Source organism: Scyliorhinus torazame, chromosome 5 (genome assembly GCF_047496885.1).
Source record: "Scyliorhinus torazame isolate Kashiwa2021f chromosome 5, sScyTor2.1, whole genome shotgun sequence".
NCBI lineage: Eukaryota > Metazoa > Chordata > Chondrichthyes > Carcharhiniformes > Scyliorhinidae > Scyliorhinus > Scyliorhinus torazame.
The window spans coordinates 78,099,189-78,120,340 of record NC_092711.1 but is presented as its reverse complement, the minus strand read 5'-3'; the positions used below and the strand labels follow the sequence as shown (position 1 = coordinate 78,120,340).

Below are 21,152 nucleotides of genomic sequence, written 5' to 3'. Positions count from 1 at the left end.
CCTAAGAAACAAATCTTTTAGTGTCATAATCCCCTTCTCCTCCCATTTCCGAAAATTTCCATCCCACCTCCCTGGCTCAAATCTGTGGTTCCCCCGAATTGGCATTTCCCTTGACCCTGCCCCCTACCCAAAGTGTTGGCGAAACTGCCTCCAAATTCTCAATGAAGCTATTATTACCGGACTCCCTGAGTATTTCCACGGGTCAATTGGGAGCGGCGCTGTTGCTAGTGCTTCTAATCCCGACCCCCTGCACAAACTCTCCTCCATTCTGACCCACTGGGAATCAAACCCTATGACCCAGCTCCGCACCTTCTCCACATTCACCGCCCAGTAGTAATACATCAGGTTCGGAAAGCCCAAACCCCCTGCTTGCCTTCCCCTCTAGCAGCACCTTTCTAACTCTGGCCACCTTCCCTCCCCATATGAATGAAGTCATCCTTCCCTCAATCTCTCTGACAAAAGCCTTTGGTAGGAAAATCGGCAGGCATTGGAAAATAAACAGAAATCTTGGCAACACGTTCATTTTAACCGCCTGTACCCGACCCGCCAGTGACAGAGGGAGACAATCCCACCTTGCCAGATCGGCTTTCACACTACCCACCAAACTAGAAATGTTGTACCTGCGGAGCCCCCCTCCCCGTCCCCCCGCCCCCCACTCCTGGGCAACCTGCACCCACAGGTTTGTAAAGTGAGTCCCTGCCCTACGGAATGGCAGCCCCGACACACCGGCCCCCACCCCCGGCCGAGACACCACAAAATACTCACTCTTGTCTAGATTTAGTTTGCATCCCGAGAAAGACCCAAACACCCGAAGCAGCTCCAATATTCCCCCTATCGACACACTCGGTTCCGACACGTATAACAGCAAGTCATTGGCATATAAGAAGACCCTATGCTCTATCCACCCCCCCCCCCCCGGACTATTCCTTTCCATACCCCCGAACCTCTTAATGTGATGGCCAACGGCTCAATCGCGAGTGCAAACAGCAGGGGGGACATAGCACATCCCTGCCTAGTCCCATGGTGGAGAGAAAGTTATTTCAAGCCAATGTTGCTTGTGCGGACACTTGCCCTCGGCTCCTTATATAGTAGCTTTACCCAGTTCACAAATCTTGGTCCAATCCCAAGCCGCTCCAGAACTGCCATCAAGTACCCCCATTCTACCCGGTCGAACGCCTTCTCAGCGTCCAATGCCACAACCACCTCTGTTTCCCTCCCCTCCGCTGGTGCCATAAAAACATTCAATACCCTTCTAACGTTTGAAAAGAGCTGCCTCCCTCTCACAAACCCGTCTGATCTTCACCTATTATCTTCGGGAGGCACTCCTCCAGCCTACTCACCAGTGCCCTGAAATAGATTTAAGGACATTTTTATGGGCTGGAGACGAATGCAAAATAGGAGAGGGTGGGCGTAGTTATTGTAGTTATTGTAGTGGATGTTGTTGCCAGCAACATAGGTGGAATAAAGCAAAAAGGTTCTTCTCAGGGAGCATGAGCAGCTCGGTTTGAATTCAAAAGCGAACAAAGAAGTAATATCCTCTCGAGTACTGTCTGGGCCATGAGCAAATTGGCATTGGGTAAATGGGATCAAAATGTTGAATGTGTGATTTGTGCAGTAGAAATGGGTTTCGAGTCATACGGTACTATTGCCAGTAGTAGGGAAAGAGGGAGCTGTATCATTGGGATAACCTTCACTTGAACCACATTGGGTCGAGTGCCCAGGTGAATCACATATTTGGGCTGGAGAGAGAGAGATTTGAACAAAATAGTTGGTGAGGGGACAGGGCTGACAAATACAATGATGAAACAGTAAAGAGGGTCAGAGTAGGAAAACATGATAGAAAGTCAGATTTTAAACTTTATCTGACTGCATCAGTATTTCTAATAAGATTGATGAACTTATGGAAGAAATAGAAATAAATTTGTATGATATCATAGCCAATGTAGGGATACATTTGTAAAGTTACTAAGGCTGGGGACTGAATATTCAGGGTTGGGTGACTTTTCAGACGCTTAGGACAAAATGAAAGGGTCTGGTTTAGCTTGGTTCATCAAGTTTGAGATCGATACAGTTGTGAGAAATGATCTTGGTTCAGAAGACGAAGACGTGGAATCAACTTGTTTGGAGATAAGGAAAGTGAATGAAGTCACTGTTGGAAGTATTTTATATGTCATCTAACAGGAGCAGCATCATCGGGTTTATAATAACTGCAGAAATAATGGGGACTTGTAAGAAAGGTACCTCAATAATCGTGGGTATTTATAACTTGCTTATCAGTTGGACAAAGTGAATTGACAGGGGTAGGATTCAGGATATGTTCATTGGGAGTATCCAGGACAGTTTAAATTAACATTTTTTTTTGTACATTCAAGGGACGTGCATTAACTGGGTAGGCCAGCATTTATTATGCATCTCTAATTGACCACAAGAATGTGGTGTTGATCTGCCTTCTTGAACAGCAGCAGTCCATGTGGTGTAGGTACACCCACAGTGTTGTTGGGGAGTTCCACAATTATGAGCCAGTGACAATGAAGGAATGACATTATATTTCTAAGTCAGGATGGTGAGTAACTTGGAGGGGAACTTCCGGGTGGTGGTGTTTTCATATATCTGTTGTCCTCGCCCTAGTGGATGGTAGTGGTTGAGGGTTTGGAAGGTGTTGTGTAAGGAGCTTTGGTAAATATCATCAATGCACACTGTAGATGGCACTACTGCCACTGTTCATCTGTGGAGGTGGGAGTGAGTGTGTGGAAGGGGTGCCAATCAAGTGGACTGCCTTGTCCTGGATGGCGTCAGGTTTCTTGAGTGTTGTTGGAGCTGTACTCAGACAAAGGCAGAGTATTCCATCACACTTCTGACTTGTGCAGTGTGGATTGTGGACAGGCTTTGGGAGAAGCAGGTGAGTTACTCGCTGCAGCATTCCTAGCCTCTGACCTGCTCTGTAGTTACAGTATTTATGCAGCTCATCCAATTCACTTTCTGGTCACCTGCAAATACCTAAATGCACTCGTCCTCAAGAGTTGAAATTTCTCCTCCATCTCGTCTAGACCCGGAAATCTACCTTCCAGAAACAAATCCCTGAACCTCTCAACCCCTTTTTCCCCCAGAGTCCAGCCCTGACGGTGCAAATCTATGATTATCACAAATTGGCGACAGTAATGACATGTCTCTCAGTCCAAAATGTTGTCTAAACTGGTTCCAATTCCTTAAAGATGCCACTACCACTGGGCTCATCGAGTCTGGCTGGGGAGAACAGAAGAGTGGCCGTAACCAATGCCCTTAGACATGACCCTGCACAAGAGGCCTCCTCCATCCATCCCCACCCCACGTCCGGCTCCTCAAACCATCTTCGCATTTTTCCAATGTTCGCGGCCCAGTAATAGAGCATCATGATTGGTCGCGCCAACCCACCTGATTGTCTCCCTCTCTGCAGGAAAGCTCTTCTAATCCCAGGAGTCTTTCCCTCCCAGACAAAGACAGAGATGAATCTATTAACTGTAGTGAAAAGAGATTTAGGGAGGGAGATCTACAGGCTCCAGAACACGAATAGAAACCTCGGTGAAATGTTCATTCTGACCATATCCCCTCTATCCGCCAAGGTTAGTGGGAGGGCATCCCACTTATTCACGTCCTCCTTCACCAGACCGACCAAGTTCAGCTGATGTGACAGTGTCCAATCGTGTGCCACCCGTCCCCAAATACCTAAACCTGGACTTGGTCAGTTTAAAGGGCAGCCTCCCCAGATCTGTCCTGTACCCCAGGGAATTTAGTGGGAAGATTGCACTCTCTCTCATATTCGGTCTGTACCTTAAAAAGGATCCAACTACTTCAACAGTTTAATAATTTTTCCCATACCCGAGAGGTCAGAAACGTACAACAACTGATCATCTGCATAAAGAGGCACTCTCTGTTCCTCCCCCTCTCAATCCTTTCCATTTCACTCACAATCTGTGTGCAATGGCCAACCGTTCAATCGCTAGCGCAAACAACAGTGGAGTCAGCAGGCATCCCTGTCTTGTGCCTGAATATATGAGTCAGAAATATCCTGAGCTCACAGCATTGGTCCGGACACTAGCCATAGGAATTATATCGCAGTTTCACCCAGGAAATAAAAGTGCGACCAAACCCAAATCGCCCAGACCTCGAAGAGGTAGCTGCCCTCCACACGGTCAACGGCCTTCTCCACATCCATGGAGGTAGTTACCTCCGGCACCTGCTCCATAGGGGGCGACATGACCACATTCAAAAGCCTCCTGATGTTGGACGATAACTGTGGCCCCTGACAAACCCTGTCTGGTCCTCAGAGATCACTTTTGGTGTGCACTCCTCCAAACATTTCGCCAGAACCATAGCTGGTATTTTCACATCAGTATTTTATCGTGAAATAAGTTGATAAGACCCACACACAAGGGGATCTTTGTCCTTTTCCAGGGATTAGAGAACTCAGGGTCAACGACTGTGTGGTCGGCAGCAGTCCCCTCAGCAGAGAGTCATTGAAAATTCCCAGTAAGTACAGCACCAACAAGGCCGCAAACTGTTTGTAAAATTCCACCGGAAAACCATCCGGCCCCAGGGCTTTCCCCGATTGCTAGGAACGAATACAGTCAATAACTTCCTCCAACCCCATTGCTCATCACTCTCTCTACCACTGGGAAGTCCAATCCGTCTAAAAATTGCTCCCTCTCCGAGCCAACCTCCAGTGGTTCAAACTTGTATAGACCTCGATGAAAAACCTCAAAAGCTCCATTAATCTTATCCGGGGCAGTAACCAGCTCTCCCCACTCACCTTTTACCTGAGCTATTCCCCATGTGGCTGCCTGCCGTCTCAATTGGTGAGCTAATAATCGACTGGCTTTATCCCCATACTCATAAAATGCTCCTCGCAAACGCTGGCTCACCGCATTCCCCGTCAATTCAAACTCAAACATCATTTGTACATCTTTCTCTCTGCCAACAACTCTGCCGTAGGGGCCGTGGAGAACTGTCGAGCACCTCAAAGATTAAATCTACCAACCTCTGCCTTTCAGCCCTGTCAGCCTTGTCCATGAGGGAGATTTTATTTAAATGTTTTGACGCGAGTTGTTCTGATCTGACTGAATGCAGATTTAATGGTATCTTTCCAAACGTAAAAAGGTCTGAAAGGCAGAGGTTGGTAGATTTAATCTTGGAGGTGGATCGACAGTATTCCATGGCCCAGATTCACATGATGAAGCAGGAGTCCTTTTAGCCCAAGATTCCCCTGCTATCTCTTCGAAAGTACACTGATTCATCCAACTGCTCTGCTCTTCCCCACAGCCCTGCAAATTATTCCCTTTCAATTATTTATGTTTGGAAAGATACCATTGAATCTGCATTCAGGCAGATCAGAACAACGTGAGTCAAAAAATTTGAGTACGGGGTTAAAGTCAGTCGATTATTGGCTCACCAATTGAGATGGCAGGCAGCCACATGGGGAATAGCTCAGGTTAAAGATGAGGGGGGAGAGCTGGTTACTGCCCCGGAAAAGATTAATGGAGCTTTTGAGGTTTTTCATCGAGGAATGATGGGCTAAAAGGACTCCTGCTTCATCATGTAAATCTGAGCCTCCTGCCTTTATGCAGGTGAAAAGAGACAGATTTCATTGCAGCCTCTTCGCTGTATATGTATTGAAAGAGAAGGGTTTTGTGTTCGCTCTGAGTGACTGATATAACTGGTTGAAGGCCCATTTCCCACTCAGTCCTCCAGCGCCTCCCTGTCTCTCTATTAGTGCGATGCCCATGGCAGTTTCCCAACTGGGGCTGCAGGCCCTGTTATTCGCCACCAAATGCAGCCCTCAGCTCCGTCGCCTGGCTGTCATTGACACGAGCAATAGAGACAAAAAGGTGCCCGAGTCTCAAAGTCAAAACTTGTGGCTCTAAACCAACGCTCTCACATTTGTTGAAGTTAAATCCATGTTATCCAGACTGAGGTCTTTATTATTAAATTTAGGCAAAGGGTTTTAAAGGCTAACTTTCCGTTTCTAACTTTGGATTGTCTACAGTTTCAGCCCTGACTCAGTGGGTGGCACTCCCACCCTGAATCAGAAAGTTGTGGGATTAAATCCCAGTCCAGGGACCAGAGGACAAAAATGACATCCAATATTCCTTGTGCCAGCCCTGAGGGAGTGCTGCACTGTCAGAGTTTCCTTCTTGCAAATAAGATGTTCAACTGAAGCCCTGCCTGTCCCTCTCAGGTCCAGTAAAAGTTCCCACTATTGTGAAGAAGAATTGGGGATTTATCCCATGTGTCCAACATTTATCCCTCAATCAACATCACCAAAATAAGATCTGCTTATTATCACATTGGTTTGTGGGATCTTGCTGTGTATAAATTTGCTGCTGTTTTTCCTACATTACACCAGTTACAACCCTACAAAAGTACTCGATTGGCTGTTAAGCACTTTGTGACGTCCTGCGATTGTGAAAGGCGCTACAGAAATGCAAGTTTTTAAATCGAAGATTGATGTTATCTGATCTTCTTATCTGTAACTTAATTGATTTCAGCCACCCCAACTTACCATTTAATGAATTCACTTTGTTTCACTGTTTCAGACACGTTTTTAACCAATTAAAACAAGGCAAAATTGTCTGGATAGTAAATTTAAAATGTGTATTAAAAGAAAATGGTTTACTGAACAACTTGAAGACATTGACTTTTACAATTTCATGCAGGTGATCAGTCTGTAGAAGCGTAACCCTCCCTGGCTCCTTCTTTGAGAGTCTTCAGTACTTGGCCAGCAAGGAAGACCTTCGGAACCTCGACTTTCATCCCCAAAGTGACCATTACATCAGGTCAGCGTTAAGCCTGTTGTAACATAACCATTGGTAAATTGGGCACTAGTTTAATTGAACTGGGTTCCCAGTTACTGACACCACCTTCTCTCATTAACTTAGACAGGAATACAATCGAACAGTTTCATACTATCTCTTTACCTGATTCTGTACAATTCCTGATTCATACAGTTTCAAATGTTGAGGCTAATCAGGGCTGGAAGGTCTCTCTTGCCGATACATTTATCCTCGTTGCACATACACAGCAATTAAGCTTTTACAATTTTACAGCAAATAAAACTCAATCCTTTACTATAACTACTGATTCATTCATTACTACTATTTTGACTACTTTATGAGCCCCTTCCTTTGATCTAATGGAATATTTCCATTTCCAAGGAACTGATCATCGATTTCAGGAAGCGTAGCACGACACACACTCCCGGTTGCATCAATGGCTCAGAAGTGGAGATGGTCGATAGCTTTAAGTTCCTGGGTGTCACCATCGCCAACAGTCTGTCCTGATCCACTCACGTTGATGCAACAGTCAAGAAAGCCCAACAACGTCTCTACTTCCTACAGAAGCTAAAGAAATTTGGCATGTCTGCATCGACTCTCACAAACTTCTACAGATGTGCAATAGAGAGCATCCTATCCAGCTGCATCACGCCTGGTATGGCAACTGCTCGGTCTGTATCACGAACCAGCCGTCCAGCCAACTGAGCTAACCGACCCCTTGGTAAATAGGTAATAATTCCTAAAATATTAGCTATTCTCTGTCTCCCATCTGTTTCCCAGTCCACCTCAGACAACTTGCCCCTCAAACCCGGATAGTTTTCTTGTGTAAGTAACACCCAGATAAGTGAGTAACACCCGGAGATTTTGTTTTTTTAAATTTAGAATACTTTTGTAAGGGCCACGAAGAATCCAGCACGAGTTTTAAGGATACAAAGTAATAACATTTATTTACTATAACATATATACATAACAGCAACTTCCCTTGCTACATACTCTTTCCTGCTGGTTCCTGAACTGGCCAGCTTATTTATACTGGGAGTTTACCAGTGGTTTCTCCGCCCCCCCATTGGGGAAGCTCATACTCCCACAGGATTGTGGGATAGTCATTAGTCCCCAGCCAATGGTAAGTAGGCAGGTTATAACATCCCTCCCCCCCCAAAGTTCAAGGAATCCACCGAAGACCCTGGCGAAGGAAGGCGTTGGACCCGTTTGGCAGCAGGCCGGACGCCATTTGCATGCGGCGCTGGATCAGGCGGCGTGTAACGAGACGGAGACCGGCGCTTCCGTGATGAACGGCGCGGTTGTACATCCACGGCCCGTGGACCCGAGGATTCCCCCTCTGATGCATCCTGTGTCTCCATCTCGGAGTCAGAGTCTGCTGCCTCCGTCATGTCAGCGTCTCTACCTCCATTCGGTCCCGTAACGACCTGCGCAGGCTTAGAGTGAGGCACCAGTGGCAGATTGTGAGGACTACCTTCCCTTGTCTCTGGTCTCTGCGGCTGTTGAAATGAGCTCCGGGGGCGGGGAATCTTTTGAGGGGATGGTCTTCTGGACCGAACGTGGTCTACATGTTTTCGCTGGAGACGACCCTGGGATTGCACTTGGTAAGATATAGGGCCCGTTTGGCGAAAGATTACACCAGGAACCCATTGGGCACCACCAGCAAAATTCCGCACAAATACTGGGTCACCGGGCGCAAACTGCCGAATCGGACGATGCCGAGACAATCCCTGTCCCTGCCGTTCTTCTGTGCGGCGTACTTTTGCGCCAATGTCCGGGAAGACCATACTAAGGCGGGTGCGAAGTCTCCGGCCCATTAGGAGTTCTGCGGGAGCTACCCCAGTCACTGCATGGGGGGTGGTCCTGTACGTAAACAAAAAGCGAGCCAGTCTCATAGAACATAGAACATAGAAAATACAGCACAGAACAGGCCCTTCGGCCCACGATGTTGTGCCGAACCTTTGTCCTAGATTAATCATAGACTCGTGTCCATTGATCCGGAAGGCTGCTTCTTTAGGCCTCTTTTGAATGTCTGCACTGCGCGCTCTGCCAACCCATTTGAAGCCGGGTGGTAAGGGGCAGTGCGGATATGGCGGATGCCGTTCATCTTCGCGAACCTCGCAAACTCCTCACTCGTGAATGGAGTGCCGTTATCCGTGACCAGCACCTCGGGGAGGCCATGCGGACTAAACGATAAACGCATCTTTTCAATTGTTGCGCAGGACGTTGTCCCCTGCATCTTATGCACCTCTAGCCATTTGGACTGGGCGTCAATTAGTAGAAGGAACATGGATCCTTGAAAAGGGCCTGCGAAATCTGCATGCAAGCGTGCCCAAGGCCGCCCTGACCATTCCCAGTGATGTAGGGGCGCGGCCGGTGGAAGCTTCTGATGCTCCTGGCAAATGGAGCAGTTTTGGGCCACCTTCTCAATGTCGGTGTCGAGGCCTGGCCACCAGACATAACTCCGGGCCAACATTTTCATTTTGGTCACGCCTGGATGCCCATTGTGCAAGTCTGTTAGTATCAGCTCCTGGCCTTTTACCGGGACAATCACACGCGTCCCCCACAAGAGGATGCAGTCTTCCACGCTGAATTCTGACAGCTTGGAGGAAAATGCCCGCAACTCGCCTGGGAGCTGTCTATGCTGCCCACCATACAGGACTATGTGCCGAACCTTTGACAGGACTGGCTCCGTCTGGGTCCACTCACGGATCTGTGATGCCGTGACAGGCAAGGTGTCCATAAAAGTTAGGGTTGCAACCACCTCACCGGTCGTGGGGGTCGACATGGGGCCGGTCGATAAAGGCAATCGGCTCAGTGCGTCGGCATTTGCTATCTGCGTACCTGGTTTGTACTCCAGAGAATACTCGTATGCAGCAAGCAACAAAGCCCAGCGCTGGATCCGTGCAGAAGCAATGGGCGGTATTGGCTTATCCTCTCTGAAAAGTCCCAGCAGGGGCTTATGATCAGTCACGATAGTGAAATGGCGGCCGTACACGTACTGGTGGAAGCGTCTCACCGCAAAAACCACTGCCAGGCCCTCCTTCTCGATCTGCGCGCACTTTTTCTCCGCTGCAGTCAATGTGCGGGAGGCGAAAGCTATCGGTCGTTCGGCCCCGTTCTCCATCTTGTGGGACAGGATGGCCCCAATACCATACGGGGATGCATCACGTGACGAGCAAAGGCTTTCCAGGATCATAGTGGGTTAGTAACCCAGACGACGACAATTGTTGCTTTACCCGCCGGAAAGCGGTTTCTTGCGGCTGACCCCAAACCCAGGAGTGATTTTTCTTTAGCAGAAGGTGCAAAGGGGCCAGCGTAGTTGCCAGATTGGGGAGGAACTTCCCGGAATAATTTACGAGACCGAGAAAAGAACGAAGATGTGAAGTGTCAGTCGGGGCGGGGGCATGTTGAATTGCACGCACCTTCTCTGCGATGGGATGCAGACCTTCACGGTCCACCCGATAACCTAGCTAGGCTACTTCCTTTGCCTGAAATACGCACTTTGTGCGACGTAAACGGACTCCAGCCTCCGAAAGGCGCCCAAGGACAGCCTCCAGATTTTCCAAATGTTCCTGCTCCGATGTCCCTGTAATCAAAACGTCATCTAGGTAGACAGCCACACGTGGTAAACCTCTCAAAATGCCCTCCATAACACGTTGAAAAATTGCGCAGGCAGAGGATACTCCAAAGGGCAACCGTGTATATTCATACAGGCCCCGGTGTGTATTAATCGTTACATATGGTCGGGAGGCAGGGTCCAGCTCCAACTGCAGGTAGGCGTGACTCATATCTAATTTTGTGAACGAGAGTCCACCTGCAAGCTTCGTGTAGAGATCCTCTATGCGAGGCATTGGATATCGGTCAAGTCAGGAAACCGTATTCACTGTAAGTTTATAGTCGCCACACAAGCGAACTGTGGCATCTGGCTTCATTACAGGTACAATTGCTGCTGCCCAGTCAGCAAAACGGACGGGCCTGATAATACCCAAACTCTCCAAACAAGTGAGCACCCCTTCTACCTTCTGGAGCAAGGCGTAAGGCACTGGGCGCGCCCGGAAATAGCGCAGCGTGGCTCCTGGTTCAACTTGGATACGGACTACGGCCCCTTTTATTTTCCCCAAACAAGGCTGGAATACATCTGGGTATCGTCCTAGCACCTCAGTCAACCCTTCAGAAACTGTTTGGAGGATGTGCTGCCATTGCAACCCCAAATGGCGCAACCAGTCCCGACCCAACAGGCTGGGCCCATGGCCGCGCACCACGATAAGTGGGAAACACCCCTCCTGGCGTCCATAGACAACAGGGGTCATTGTAGTTCCTGCAATGTCCAGTGGTTCCCCCATGTAGGTGGCCAACCTGGCCTGTGAGTCGGTTAATGTAAGGGTCTGTATACCCTGCTTGATGCGGTTGAATGTCCTCTGGGTGATCACTGAGACCACTGCGCCAGTATCCAACTCCATCTCAAGCGGGTGGCCATTGACCCGTACTGTCACCTTAATGGGGGCCACACGGGGAGCTGCCACACAATGCAGCTGCAGGCAGTCGTCCTCCGTCTCCACGTCCTCAGGAGTAGTCGCCGCAGGTTCATCCACGTGGAAGGTACGGCCTCTGGGCTGGTCCCAGTTACGGCCCCTGGGCTGGTCCCAGTTTCGGTCGGAACGACGGCGCCTCTGGCGCCCCCAGGACCGCCATCCGCGACGGGGTCGGCGCTTACAAGTCTGACACGGACATGGCTCCTCATCCATTGGCTCTGGAGAAGGCTCCCTTCGGGTAGGAATGTCCGACGGCCACTGGCGTCGGTCCGGATGTTGCCTCACCCAAGTGAGTGCGGAGGGACGTTTTCGGACGGAAGGGGTTGTGCCCCAAGGCATGCACTTCCATTCCCTGTAGCTCCTGTACTCCTCGCTCTGCGCTCTCTCGGGACAATACTATTTGAATGGCCTGTTGAAAAGTCAATGTTGGCTCCACTAACAACTTTCTCTGGATGGCCGCATTGTTAATATCGCAAACCAAACAGTCGCGTAACATTTCTGACAAGGTCTCACCATAGTCACAGTACTCCGCAATCCTGCGTAGCCTGGATAGAAAATCGGCAAGGGATTCTCCAGGGGTCCTCTCAGCGGTATTAAACCGGTAACGCTGGACTATCATGGACGGGGTTGGGTTAAAATGTTGCCCACTATATTCACAAGTTCATCAAACGTTTTGGTGTACGGCGCAGCTGGGTACGTAAGGCTCCTAATCACCCCAAACGTATGCAGGCCGCAGGCGGTGAGCAATATTAGCAACAAAGCCCAAAGAGCATCAGCCCATTGGAGGCAAAGTGGTGAGACCGGCCAGTCCAGCAGAAAGAAATCCTCCGACCATCCCCACTGGCCACCTGTCAGAATGAACAAAATGCAGTCCTGGGTGTAGAGCAGAAACAATAACAGTGGAATCCAACCCCTGTAATCGATTGTGACATTGTTGGTGTCACAGCAAGTGCAATGAACCATGCAATCCCGTCTCACATTGAGAGGTGGACGGCGTCTCCCCAGTGTGAACTCGCTGGTGTCTCCGCTGGTGAGATAACCAAAAGAATCCCTTCCCACACTGAGAGCAGGTGAATGGCCTCTCCCCAGTGTGAACTCGCTGGTGTGACTGCAGCTGGGATCCTTGAGCAAATCCTTTCCCACACTGAGAGCAGGTGAATGGCCTCTCCCCAGTGTGAACTCGCTGGTGTGTCCGCAGGGTGGAGAACCGAGAGAATCCTTTCCCACACTGAGAGCAGGTGAATGGCCTCTCCCCAGTGTGAACTCGCTGGTGTCTCCGTGGGTTGAATAACTGAGTGAATCCTTCCCTACACTGAGAGCAGGTGAATGGCCTCTCCCCAGTGTGAATTCGCTGGTGTGTCAGCAGGTTGGATAATTGAGTGAATCCCTTCCCACACTGAGAACAGGTGAATGGCCTCTCCCCAGTGTGAACTCGCTGGTGAATCCGCAGGGTGGATAACCGAGAGAATCCTTTCCCACACTGAGAGCAGGTGAATGGCCTCTCCCCAGTGTGAACTCGCTGGTGTTTCCGCAGGGTGGATGAATCATTGAACCCCTTCCCACATTGGGAGCAGGTGAACGGCCTCTCCCCAGTGTGACTGCGTCGATGAGTCTCCAGCTGCGATGGGGATCTGAATCCCTTCCCACAGTCCCCACATTTCCACCGTTTCTCCATGTTTTGGGTCTCCTCCTGTCTCCAGGTTCGACAATCAGTTCAGAATACGGGTAGGGTCTCTCCGCACTGTGAATGGTGTGATGTTTATTCAGGCTGTGTAACTGGTTGAGGCTCTTTCCACAGTCAGTTCACTGGAACACTCTCACTCGGGTGTGTGTTGTGTGGGTCTCGGTGCTTTTCCAATCAGACTGATGTTTGAAATCTTTAGCTGACAGTTCGGGAAAACATTTCTCCTTCTCGATTCAAAGGCGGGAGATATTGAGGTTCCAAGGAAGGGAGTAATATCAGATCGAGACTTGACATTTTAGATTTCTGTCTGTAATTCCTCTTCGCCTAATATCCTGTAAAAACAATTTACAAAAGTCATCACTGTCAGTACAGGATAGAAACTCAGAACAGACGATTCTAGTTTTGGTGGCACATTTTTTCCTCTCTTATTCCCTGAAAGCTGTAAATCTCCATCCCACACAATCCCTCCATTCTCACTCTGCTGTATCTAATATTCACCTTCTCTATTCTCCTGAAGGTGCTGATTCAGGCTGATTGACAAATCCAAGCTCACAGCTTCCTGTCCAGGAGATCACAACAAATATGAGCTGCAGTCGGCCATTCGGCCCATCGAGCCTGCTGAACCATTCAATGGGATCATTGGCTGACCTACCCCAGCACCGTTTTCCCACAATATCCATCATATCCCTCAACATCTTCAATATCTACAGGAGGGACATAGAGAACCAAGTGGAGTAGCGTAACAACAACAATCTCTCCCTAAATGTCAGCAAAACTAAAGAGCTGATCATTGACTTCAGGAAGCAAAGTATCGTACACACCCCTGTCTGCATCAATTGTGTTGAGGTGGAGATGGTGGACAGCTTCAAATTCCTAGGTGTGCACATCACCACAAATCTGTCCTGGTCCACCCACGCCGACTCTACGACCAAGAAAGCACAACAGTGTCTATACTTTCTCAGGAAACTAAGAAAATTCAGCATGCCCACGTTGACTCTTACCAACTTTTACAGATGCACCATAGAAAGCATCCCATCTGGCTATATCACAGCCTGGTATGGCAACTGCTTGGTCCAAGATCGTAAGAAACTAAAGAGAGCGTGAACACAGCCCAGTCCATCACACAACCTGCCTCCCATCCACTGACTCTGTCTATACCTCCCGCTGCCTGGGGAAAGCGGGCAGCACAATCAAAGACCCCTCCCATCCGGGTTACTCACTCTTCCAACTTCTCCCATCAGAGAAAAGTCTGAGAACACATGGTGACAGGGTCAACAACAGTTTCTTCCCCACTGTTACCAGACTCCTGAATGATCCTCTTATGGACTGAACTGATCTCTTCACACATCTTCTCTACTGAGTAGTAATGCACTCTGTATGCTCACCCCTTTATGTAGGTCCTATGGGTTTATTTCATGTATGGAACGATCTGTATGGACTGTCCGCAGAACAATACTTTTCACTGTACCTCGGCACACGTGACAATAAATAAAACCAATCAATCAATAATCTCTCATCGTAACCTAACCCCCGTAGTCCAGGTATCGCAGCGAATCGTTTTAGTAAGCCTATATTGCACTCCCTCCAAGAACACAATATCCTCCTGAAGGTGTGGTGCCCAGAATGGCTCACAGTTCTCCAAGTGGCGTCTTACCAGGGTTTTGTATAGCTGCAGCATAAGCTCTGTCTTTATACTCCAATCCTCCAGATATAAATGCCAGCATTCCTTTTTGATTATTTTCTGCACTTGTTCGGGGCATTTTAAGGATCTGTGCACCTTCGCCATCCACTGTACTTAACCTCTTTCCATTTAGAAAGTCCTCTGTTATATTATTTTTTTGGTTCAAAATGGATAACCTCACACTTGATTACAATGAATTCCATCTGCCACAAATTTGCCCATTCACCTGGTCTGTCAATATCTCCATGCAATTTTATGCCATCGTCTGAGCTGCCTACAATGCCACCTAACATTGTATCAACAGCAACAGTGAAGAGGCCTTTCGCCCATCAAGTCTGCATGAGTCAGAATCCAGGAGGGAGATAGAGAACATAGTGGAGTGGTGTAGCGACAACAATCTCTCCCTCAATGCCAGCAAAACCAAAGAGCTGGTCATTGACTTCAGGAAGCAAAGTACAGTACACACCCCTGTCAGCATCAACGGGGCCGAGGTGGAGATGGTTAGCAGTTTCAAATTCCTAGGGGTACACATCTCCAAAAATCTGTCCTGGTCCACCCACGTCGACGCTACCACCAAGAAAGCACAACAGCGCCTATACTTCCTCAGGAAACTAAGGAAATTCGGCATGTCCACATTAACTCTTACCAACTATTCCAGATGCACCATAGAAAGCATCCGATCTGGCTGCATCACAGCCTGGTATGGCGACTGCTCGGCCCAAGATCGCAAGAAACTTCAGAGAGTCGTGAACACCGCCCAGTCCATCACACAAACCTGCCTCCCACCCACTGACTCCATCTACACCTCCCGCTGCCTGGGGAAAATGGGCAGCATAATCAAAGACCTCTGCCACCCGGCTTACTCACTCTTCCAACTTCTTCCATCGGGCAGGAAATACAAAAGTCTGAGAACACGCACGAACAGACTCAAAAACAGCTTCTTCCCCACTGTCACCAGACTCTTAAATGACCCTCTTATGGACTGACCCGATTAACACTACACCCCTGAATGCTTCACCCGATGCCAGTGCTTATGTAGTTACATTGTGTACCTTGTGTTGCCCTATTATGTATTTTCTTTTATTTCCTTTTCTTCCCATGTACTTAATGATCTGTTGAGCTGCTCGCAGAAAACTACTTTTCACTGTACCTCGGTACACGTGACAATAAACAAAATCCAAATCCAACACTGACACACGAAAAACACCTGACCTACCGACCTAACCCCATTTGCCAGCAGTTGATCCATAGCCTTGAATGTTATGACGTGCCAGTCTTCATCCAGGTACTTTTTAAAGGATGTGAGGCAACCTGCTTCTACCACCCTCCCAGGCAATGCGTTCCAGAACGTCACCACCCTCTGGGTGAAAAGGTTTTTCCTCAAACCCCCCCTAAACCCCCTGCCCCTCATCATGAACTTGTGTCCCCTTGTGACTGACCCTTCAACTGAGGGGAACAGCTGCTCCCTACCCACCCTGTCCATGCCCCTCATAATCTTGTGCACCTCGATCAGGTCGCCCCTCAGTCTTCTCTGCTCCAATGAAAATAACCCAAGCCTACCCAACCTCGCTTCATAACTGAAACATTCCATCCCAGGCAACATCCTGGTGAATCGCCTCTTCACCCCTCCAGTGCAATCACAGCCTTCCTATAATGTGGCAACCAGAACTGCACACAGTACTCCAGCTAATAATAATAATGATAATCTTTATTAGTGTCACAAGTCGGGGCAGCACGGTAGCATAGTGGTTAGCATAATTGATTCACAGCTCCAAGTTCGATTCCCGGCTTGGGTCACTGTCTGTGCGGAGTCTGCACATTGTCTCCGTGTGTGCGTGGGTTTCCTCCGGGTGCTCCGGTTTCCTCCCACAGTCCAAAGATGTGCAGGTTAGGTGGGTTGGCCATGCTAAATTGCCCTTAGTGTCCAAAATTGCCCTTAGTGTTGGGTGTGGTGACTGGGTTATGGGTATCAGGTGGAGGTGTGGGCTTGGGTAGGGTGCTCTTTCCAAGAGCCGGTGCAGACTCGATGGGCTGAATGGCCTCCTTCTGCACTGTAAATTCTACGATAAGTAGGCTTACATTAACACTGCAATAAAGTTACTGTGAAAATCTCGTCGCCACAGTCCGGCGCCTGTTCAGGTCACAGAGGGACACAGAATGTATTGAATAGCTGTGGTTCCAACACTGACCCCTGTGGAACCCCAATAGTCACCGGCTGCCATCCTGAAATAGACCCCTTCATCCCCACTCTCCGCCTTCTGCCTGTCAACTAATTCTCGAACCATTCCAGTACCTTGCCCCTAACGCCATGGGCTCTTATATTTATTTAGCAGCCTGTTGTACGGCGCCTTGTCAAAGGTTTTCTGGAAACCCAAATGGATCACATCCACTGGCTCTCCTTTGTCGAACTTCCTTTTTACCTCCTCAAAGAATTCTAACAGATTTGTCAGGCATGACCTCCCCTTGATGAAGCCATGTTGACTCAGTCCTATTTTACCATGCACTTCCAAGAACTCCGTAATCTCATCCACAATAATGGCCTCTAAAATCTTATCAACAACCAAAGTCAGAGTAACCTGCCTATAATTTCCCATATTCTACCTTCTTTCTTTCTTAAACTGGGGTGTTACATTAGTCACTTCCCTGTCCCCCGGGAGCCCCTTGACTCGTGATCCCTGAAGGATCACCACCAATGGCCCCACAACCTCCGCAGTTATCTCCTTCGGTACCCTGGGGTGTAGTCCACCCGGACTGGGTGATTTATCCACCTTCAGACCTTTCAGCTTCCCCAGCACCTTCTCCTTAGTGATGGCCACTACACTCACCTCTGCCCCCGACTTTCTTTCCTCCACTCCCAGTTTTCTCTTTCCCTCTCCTCTGTTGGATCGCCCTCCTTGCCCCTGGATTTGGAGCATCTTGTGAAGGCACTGCTGGAAGTACTGCTCCAGTGCCTTTTAGGTGCCTGCTCTAGGTTTTCCAAGTTTCTGAAGCCTTTCGAAGGTAGAAAGAGTGAGGGATAGCCAACAGCTCATGGAAAGCAATGGCATGCACAATTTCACCAGTGCTGCCAATACAATTGATGATCTCAGCAGTCAATGGCCCACCCCACTGAGAACAAAGTGTGGAGGGGAACTCATCAAGGACAGAGTGTCAGTCAGTGCTCACTGGAGGGAACATTCTGAAGATTCCCTCGACCGAGACTCTGTCTTTGGCTTTAATGTCCTTAAATCTATTCCCCAGTATCCTGTCCGGCTCAGTCCATGTTGGACCCCAATCGGGAGCAGAGTGAAAAAGCCATTCAACAGCTGAAAAACAACACGGCCTCTGGAGCAGAATGAATCCCTGCTGAAATTCTGAAGCATGGCGAGGTTACACTCCTGGCACAGCTACACAATCTCATATTCCTCACCTGGGGAGATGGATGCATGCCCGGGGATCTCCGAGACACTGTGACTATATTCAAGAGAGCCAAGTCTGATTGTGGTAACTGCACAGGCGACTCCCTGCTGTCTGCCACACAGAAGATCATTGCCAGGATCCTCCTCAATGATCTCCTCTTCGTGGCCAACGAGCTCCTTCCAGAGTCACAGTTAGGTTTTCTCCCTTCATGAGGCACCAAAGACATGATCTACACTACTTGACAAACCCAAGGAAAATACAAGGAACAGCATCAATCGCAGTTCTTGGTCTTTTCTGACCTCACAAAAACGCTTTATACCGTCAAAGAGATGTTTTATTCAGTATGTTCTTCAAATTTGGCTGTCCTCAGAAATTGGCCACCATCCTCCGCCTGCACAATAATGACACACAAGCCATGATCCTCATCAATGGAAACACTCCAGACACTATCTCAGTGAAGACTGGGATCAGACAAGGCTGTGTCACTGCACCAACCCTCTTCCCCTTCACGGTAGCACAGTTGTTAGCACTGTTGCTTCACAGCACCAGGGACCTGGGTTCGATTCCCACTTGGGTCACTGTGCGGAGTCTGCAAGTTCTCCCCGTGTCTGCGTGGGTCTCCCACAAGTCCTGAAAGACGGGAGGTGAATTGTAAGTTGAACTGGACATTCTGTATTTTCCCTCAATTTACCCGAACAGGCGTCAGAGTGTTGGACAAGGGGATTTTCACAGCACTTCATTGCAGTGTTAATATAAGCCTACTTGTGACAATAATAAAGACTGTTATTATTATTCTGTATAAACTCCAACCCGGTTATAAGAAATTAAATTCTGAATAAAAATCAAGTCAAATCAGTTTGTGTTAATCATAGTTAATCACTGCAGTGTTGATGTAAGCCTACTTGTGACAATAATAAAGACTGTTATTATTATTCTGTATAAACTCCAACCCGGTTATAAGAAATTAAATTCTGAATAAAAATCAAGTCAAATCAGTTTGTGTTAATCATAGTTAATCACTGCAGTGTTGATGTAAGCCTACTTGTGACACAAATAAAGATCATCTCACCTCCAGCAAATTACCCACGGGTGTGGAGATAATCGACAGGACAGGAAACCGACACCACCTTCAAAACAAAACCAGAATCAGTTCAACCTCAGACATGAAGCTCCAGTTTGCAGATGCCTGATCTGTTTTTCAATCCATCCATCTCCCTTGATTCTATAACCATTAATACTCTTGTCTCACAAACTTCAATCAATCTCAGTTTTTAGTTTCTATTGACAGAATCTGAACAGAATTCCAGATTTCACTATATTTTCTGTGAAGTGATTTCTGACATTGCCCCTGAACAGCCCAGTCTCAGTTAAACAAATAAATATCACTGATTTGGACATTTAAATGGTGACAATTGTTTTACTCTTAACAGGTTATGTAACAAAATTTCAAAAACATAATAATAATTTGAGTAAAACACTGCAGAAGCTGGAAATGTGAAGTGAAAACAGAAAGTTGTGGAAATCCTCAGCAGGTTTGGCAGCTTCTGTGGAGAGAGAAAGAGAGTTAACATTTCCAATGCAACCTGATTCTTCTTCAGAACTGAGTGTTTGCAGCATTGTGATTTCATTTGCCAAACATAACGAATGTGAACTTTGTGGTTCTTACAGATATCTGGCTGTAAATCTGATTTCAGACCTTCCTTTGAACACTTTCCAACCTCAGCTCCAGCTCATTGTCCTTCACTAAAGTCCCGGATAGAGAATCACCGCCACAAGCTGGCGGCGGCCGCCGGGTGACCCGGGTGTTGTCACCAGAGCGGAAACCCGCCCACAACTTCTTCCCGTACTAAGATGGCCGCCCAAGCGCTCCGCTCCAGAACAAAAGACCCGACTTCCATTCCCAAGAAGGTGGTTGTCGCTAGTTGCCCCGGGCCTGTCACAGGGGAGGAAGCCCCGCCCACTCCCTCTTCCCGTACTAAGATGGCCGCCCCAGCGCTCCGCTCCAAGAACAAAAGACCCGACTTCCTTTCCCAAGATGGCGGCTGGTTGCAGGATCAATCCAGACCCGGATTACCTTCTTCTTATTGGTCGTGACCTGCCGTCAATCACTCCCCAGCCATTGTGAGCTGGAGCATGCGCAGTGTGAATATGAAGCTGGACTCAGGCGGGTGAGTGGAGGCCCCAAACCCCCAATAAGACCCATTGATTTTATTGTCAGTCTGCAGACAGGAACTGGAGAACTGAACCCAGGCAGAAGAGAGGGAGGGAGAAAACTGGGAGTGGAGGAAAGAAATGGTGCAGATGGTGAGATGGGTTTGCATTTCAGCCCAGGGAGGAGGGAGAGTGTGTGGGACAGGGATTTACAGCTTTGGGGGAACAAGAGAGGAACAAATGTTCCAGAGAAACTAGAATTGTCTGTTCAGAATTTCTATCTGGACTGACAGTGATGGCTTTTGTAAACTCCTTTTACAGGATATTCGAAGCGGATGATTGGCCGACAGAAAACCCAACCAAACATCAAGATCTGACAGTCACTCAATTCTTTAGAACCTGAATATCCCAGTCTTTGAATGTGGAAGGAGTCATGTTTGTCTGTTCAGTTTGTGAGAAAAGATTTCAATTATCAGTGTGACTGAAAAAGCACCAAGACCCACACAGACATTGAGTGTTCCAGTGAACTGATGTGGGAAGAGCTTTAACCAATTACATAGGCAGAAAAAACATCACATCATTCACAGTGGGGAGAAACATACACGTGTTGTGTTTCTGGATGAGAGTTCAATTTGTCATTCAACCTGGAGAGACACAAGGACACCGGCACTATGGAGAAACAGTGGAAATGTGGGGACAGTTGGAAGGGATTCAGCTACCCTTCTGAACTGGAAATGCACCGACGCAGTCACACTGGGGAGAGGCCATTCACCTGCTCCACCTGTGGGAAGGGATTCACTCAGTCATCCAGCCTGCTGACACACCAGTATGTTCACACGATTAGACACCTTTCAAATGTTCTGACTGTGAGAAGAAATTTAAAAGCAAAAAGTATC

The 21,152-nt window shown here is 48.3% G+C and overlaps 2 protein-coding genes across 8 annotated transcripts in view; both read right to left on the bottom strand.

Moving 5' to 3' along the window:
• LOC140422634 (uncharacterized) overlaps positions 1 to 21,152 on the bottom strand; it is a 111,967-nt gene that overhangs the window by 68,928 nt on the left and 21,887 nt on the right. The gene's annotated exons all lie outside the window — the stretch shown is intronic.
• Positions 1 to 21,152, bottom strand: part of LOC140421439 (uncharacterized) — a 36,683-nt gene that overhangs the window by 2,662 nt on the left and 12,869 nt on the right. The window contains exons 3-5 of one of the 7 annotated variants that reach the window (XM_072506155.1): positions 19,175 to 19,232; positions 18,116 to 18,735; positions 7,726 to 13,357 (exon numbers count right to left, since the gene is read on the bottom strand). In XM_072506155.1, the coding sequence (XP_072362256.1) occupies positions 12,282 to 13,016 (735 nt within the window). In that variant the 5' untranslated portion in view covers positions 13,017 to 13,357; positions 18,116 to 18,735; positions 19,175 to 19,232 and the 3' untranslated portion in view covers positions 7,726 to 12,281. Of the gene's footprint in view, positions 1 to 6,613; positions 6,823 to 7,725; positions 13,358 to 18,115; positions 18,736 to 19,174; positions 19,233 to 19,508; positions 19,650 to 19,771; positions 20,020 to 21,152 lie in introns of those variants that run through there. The other 6 variants (XM_072506157.1, XR_011946775.1, XR_011946771.1 and 3 more) reach the window with 6 other exon arrangements.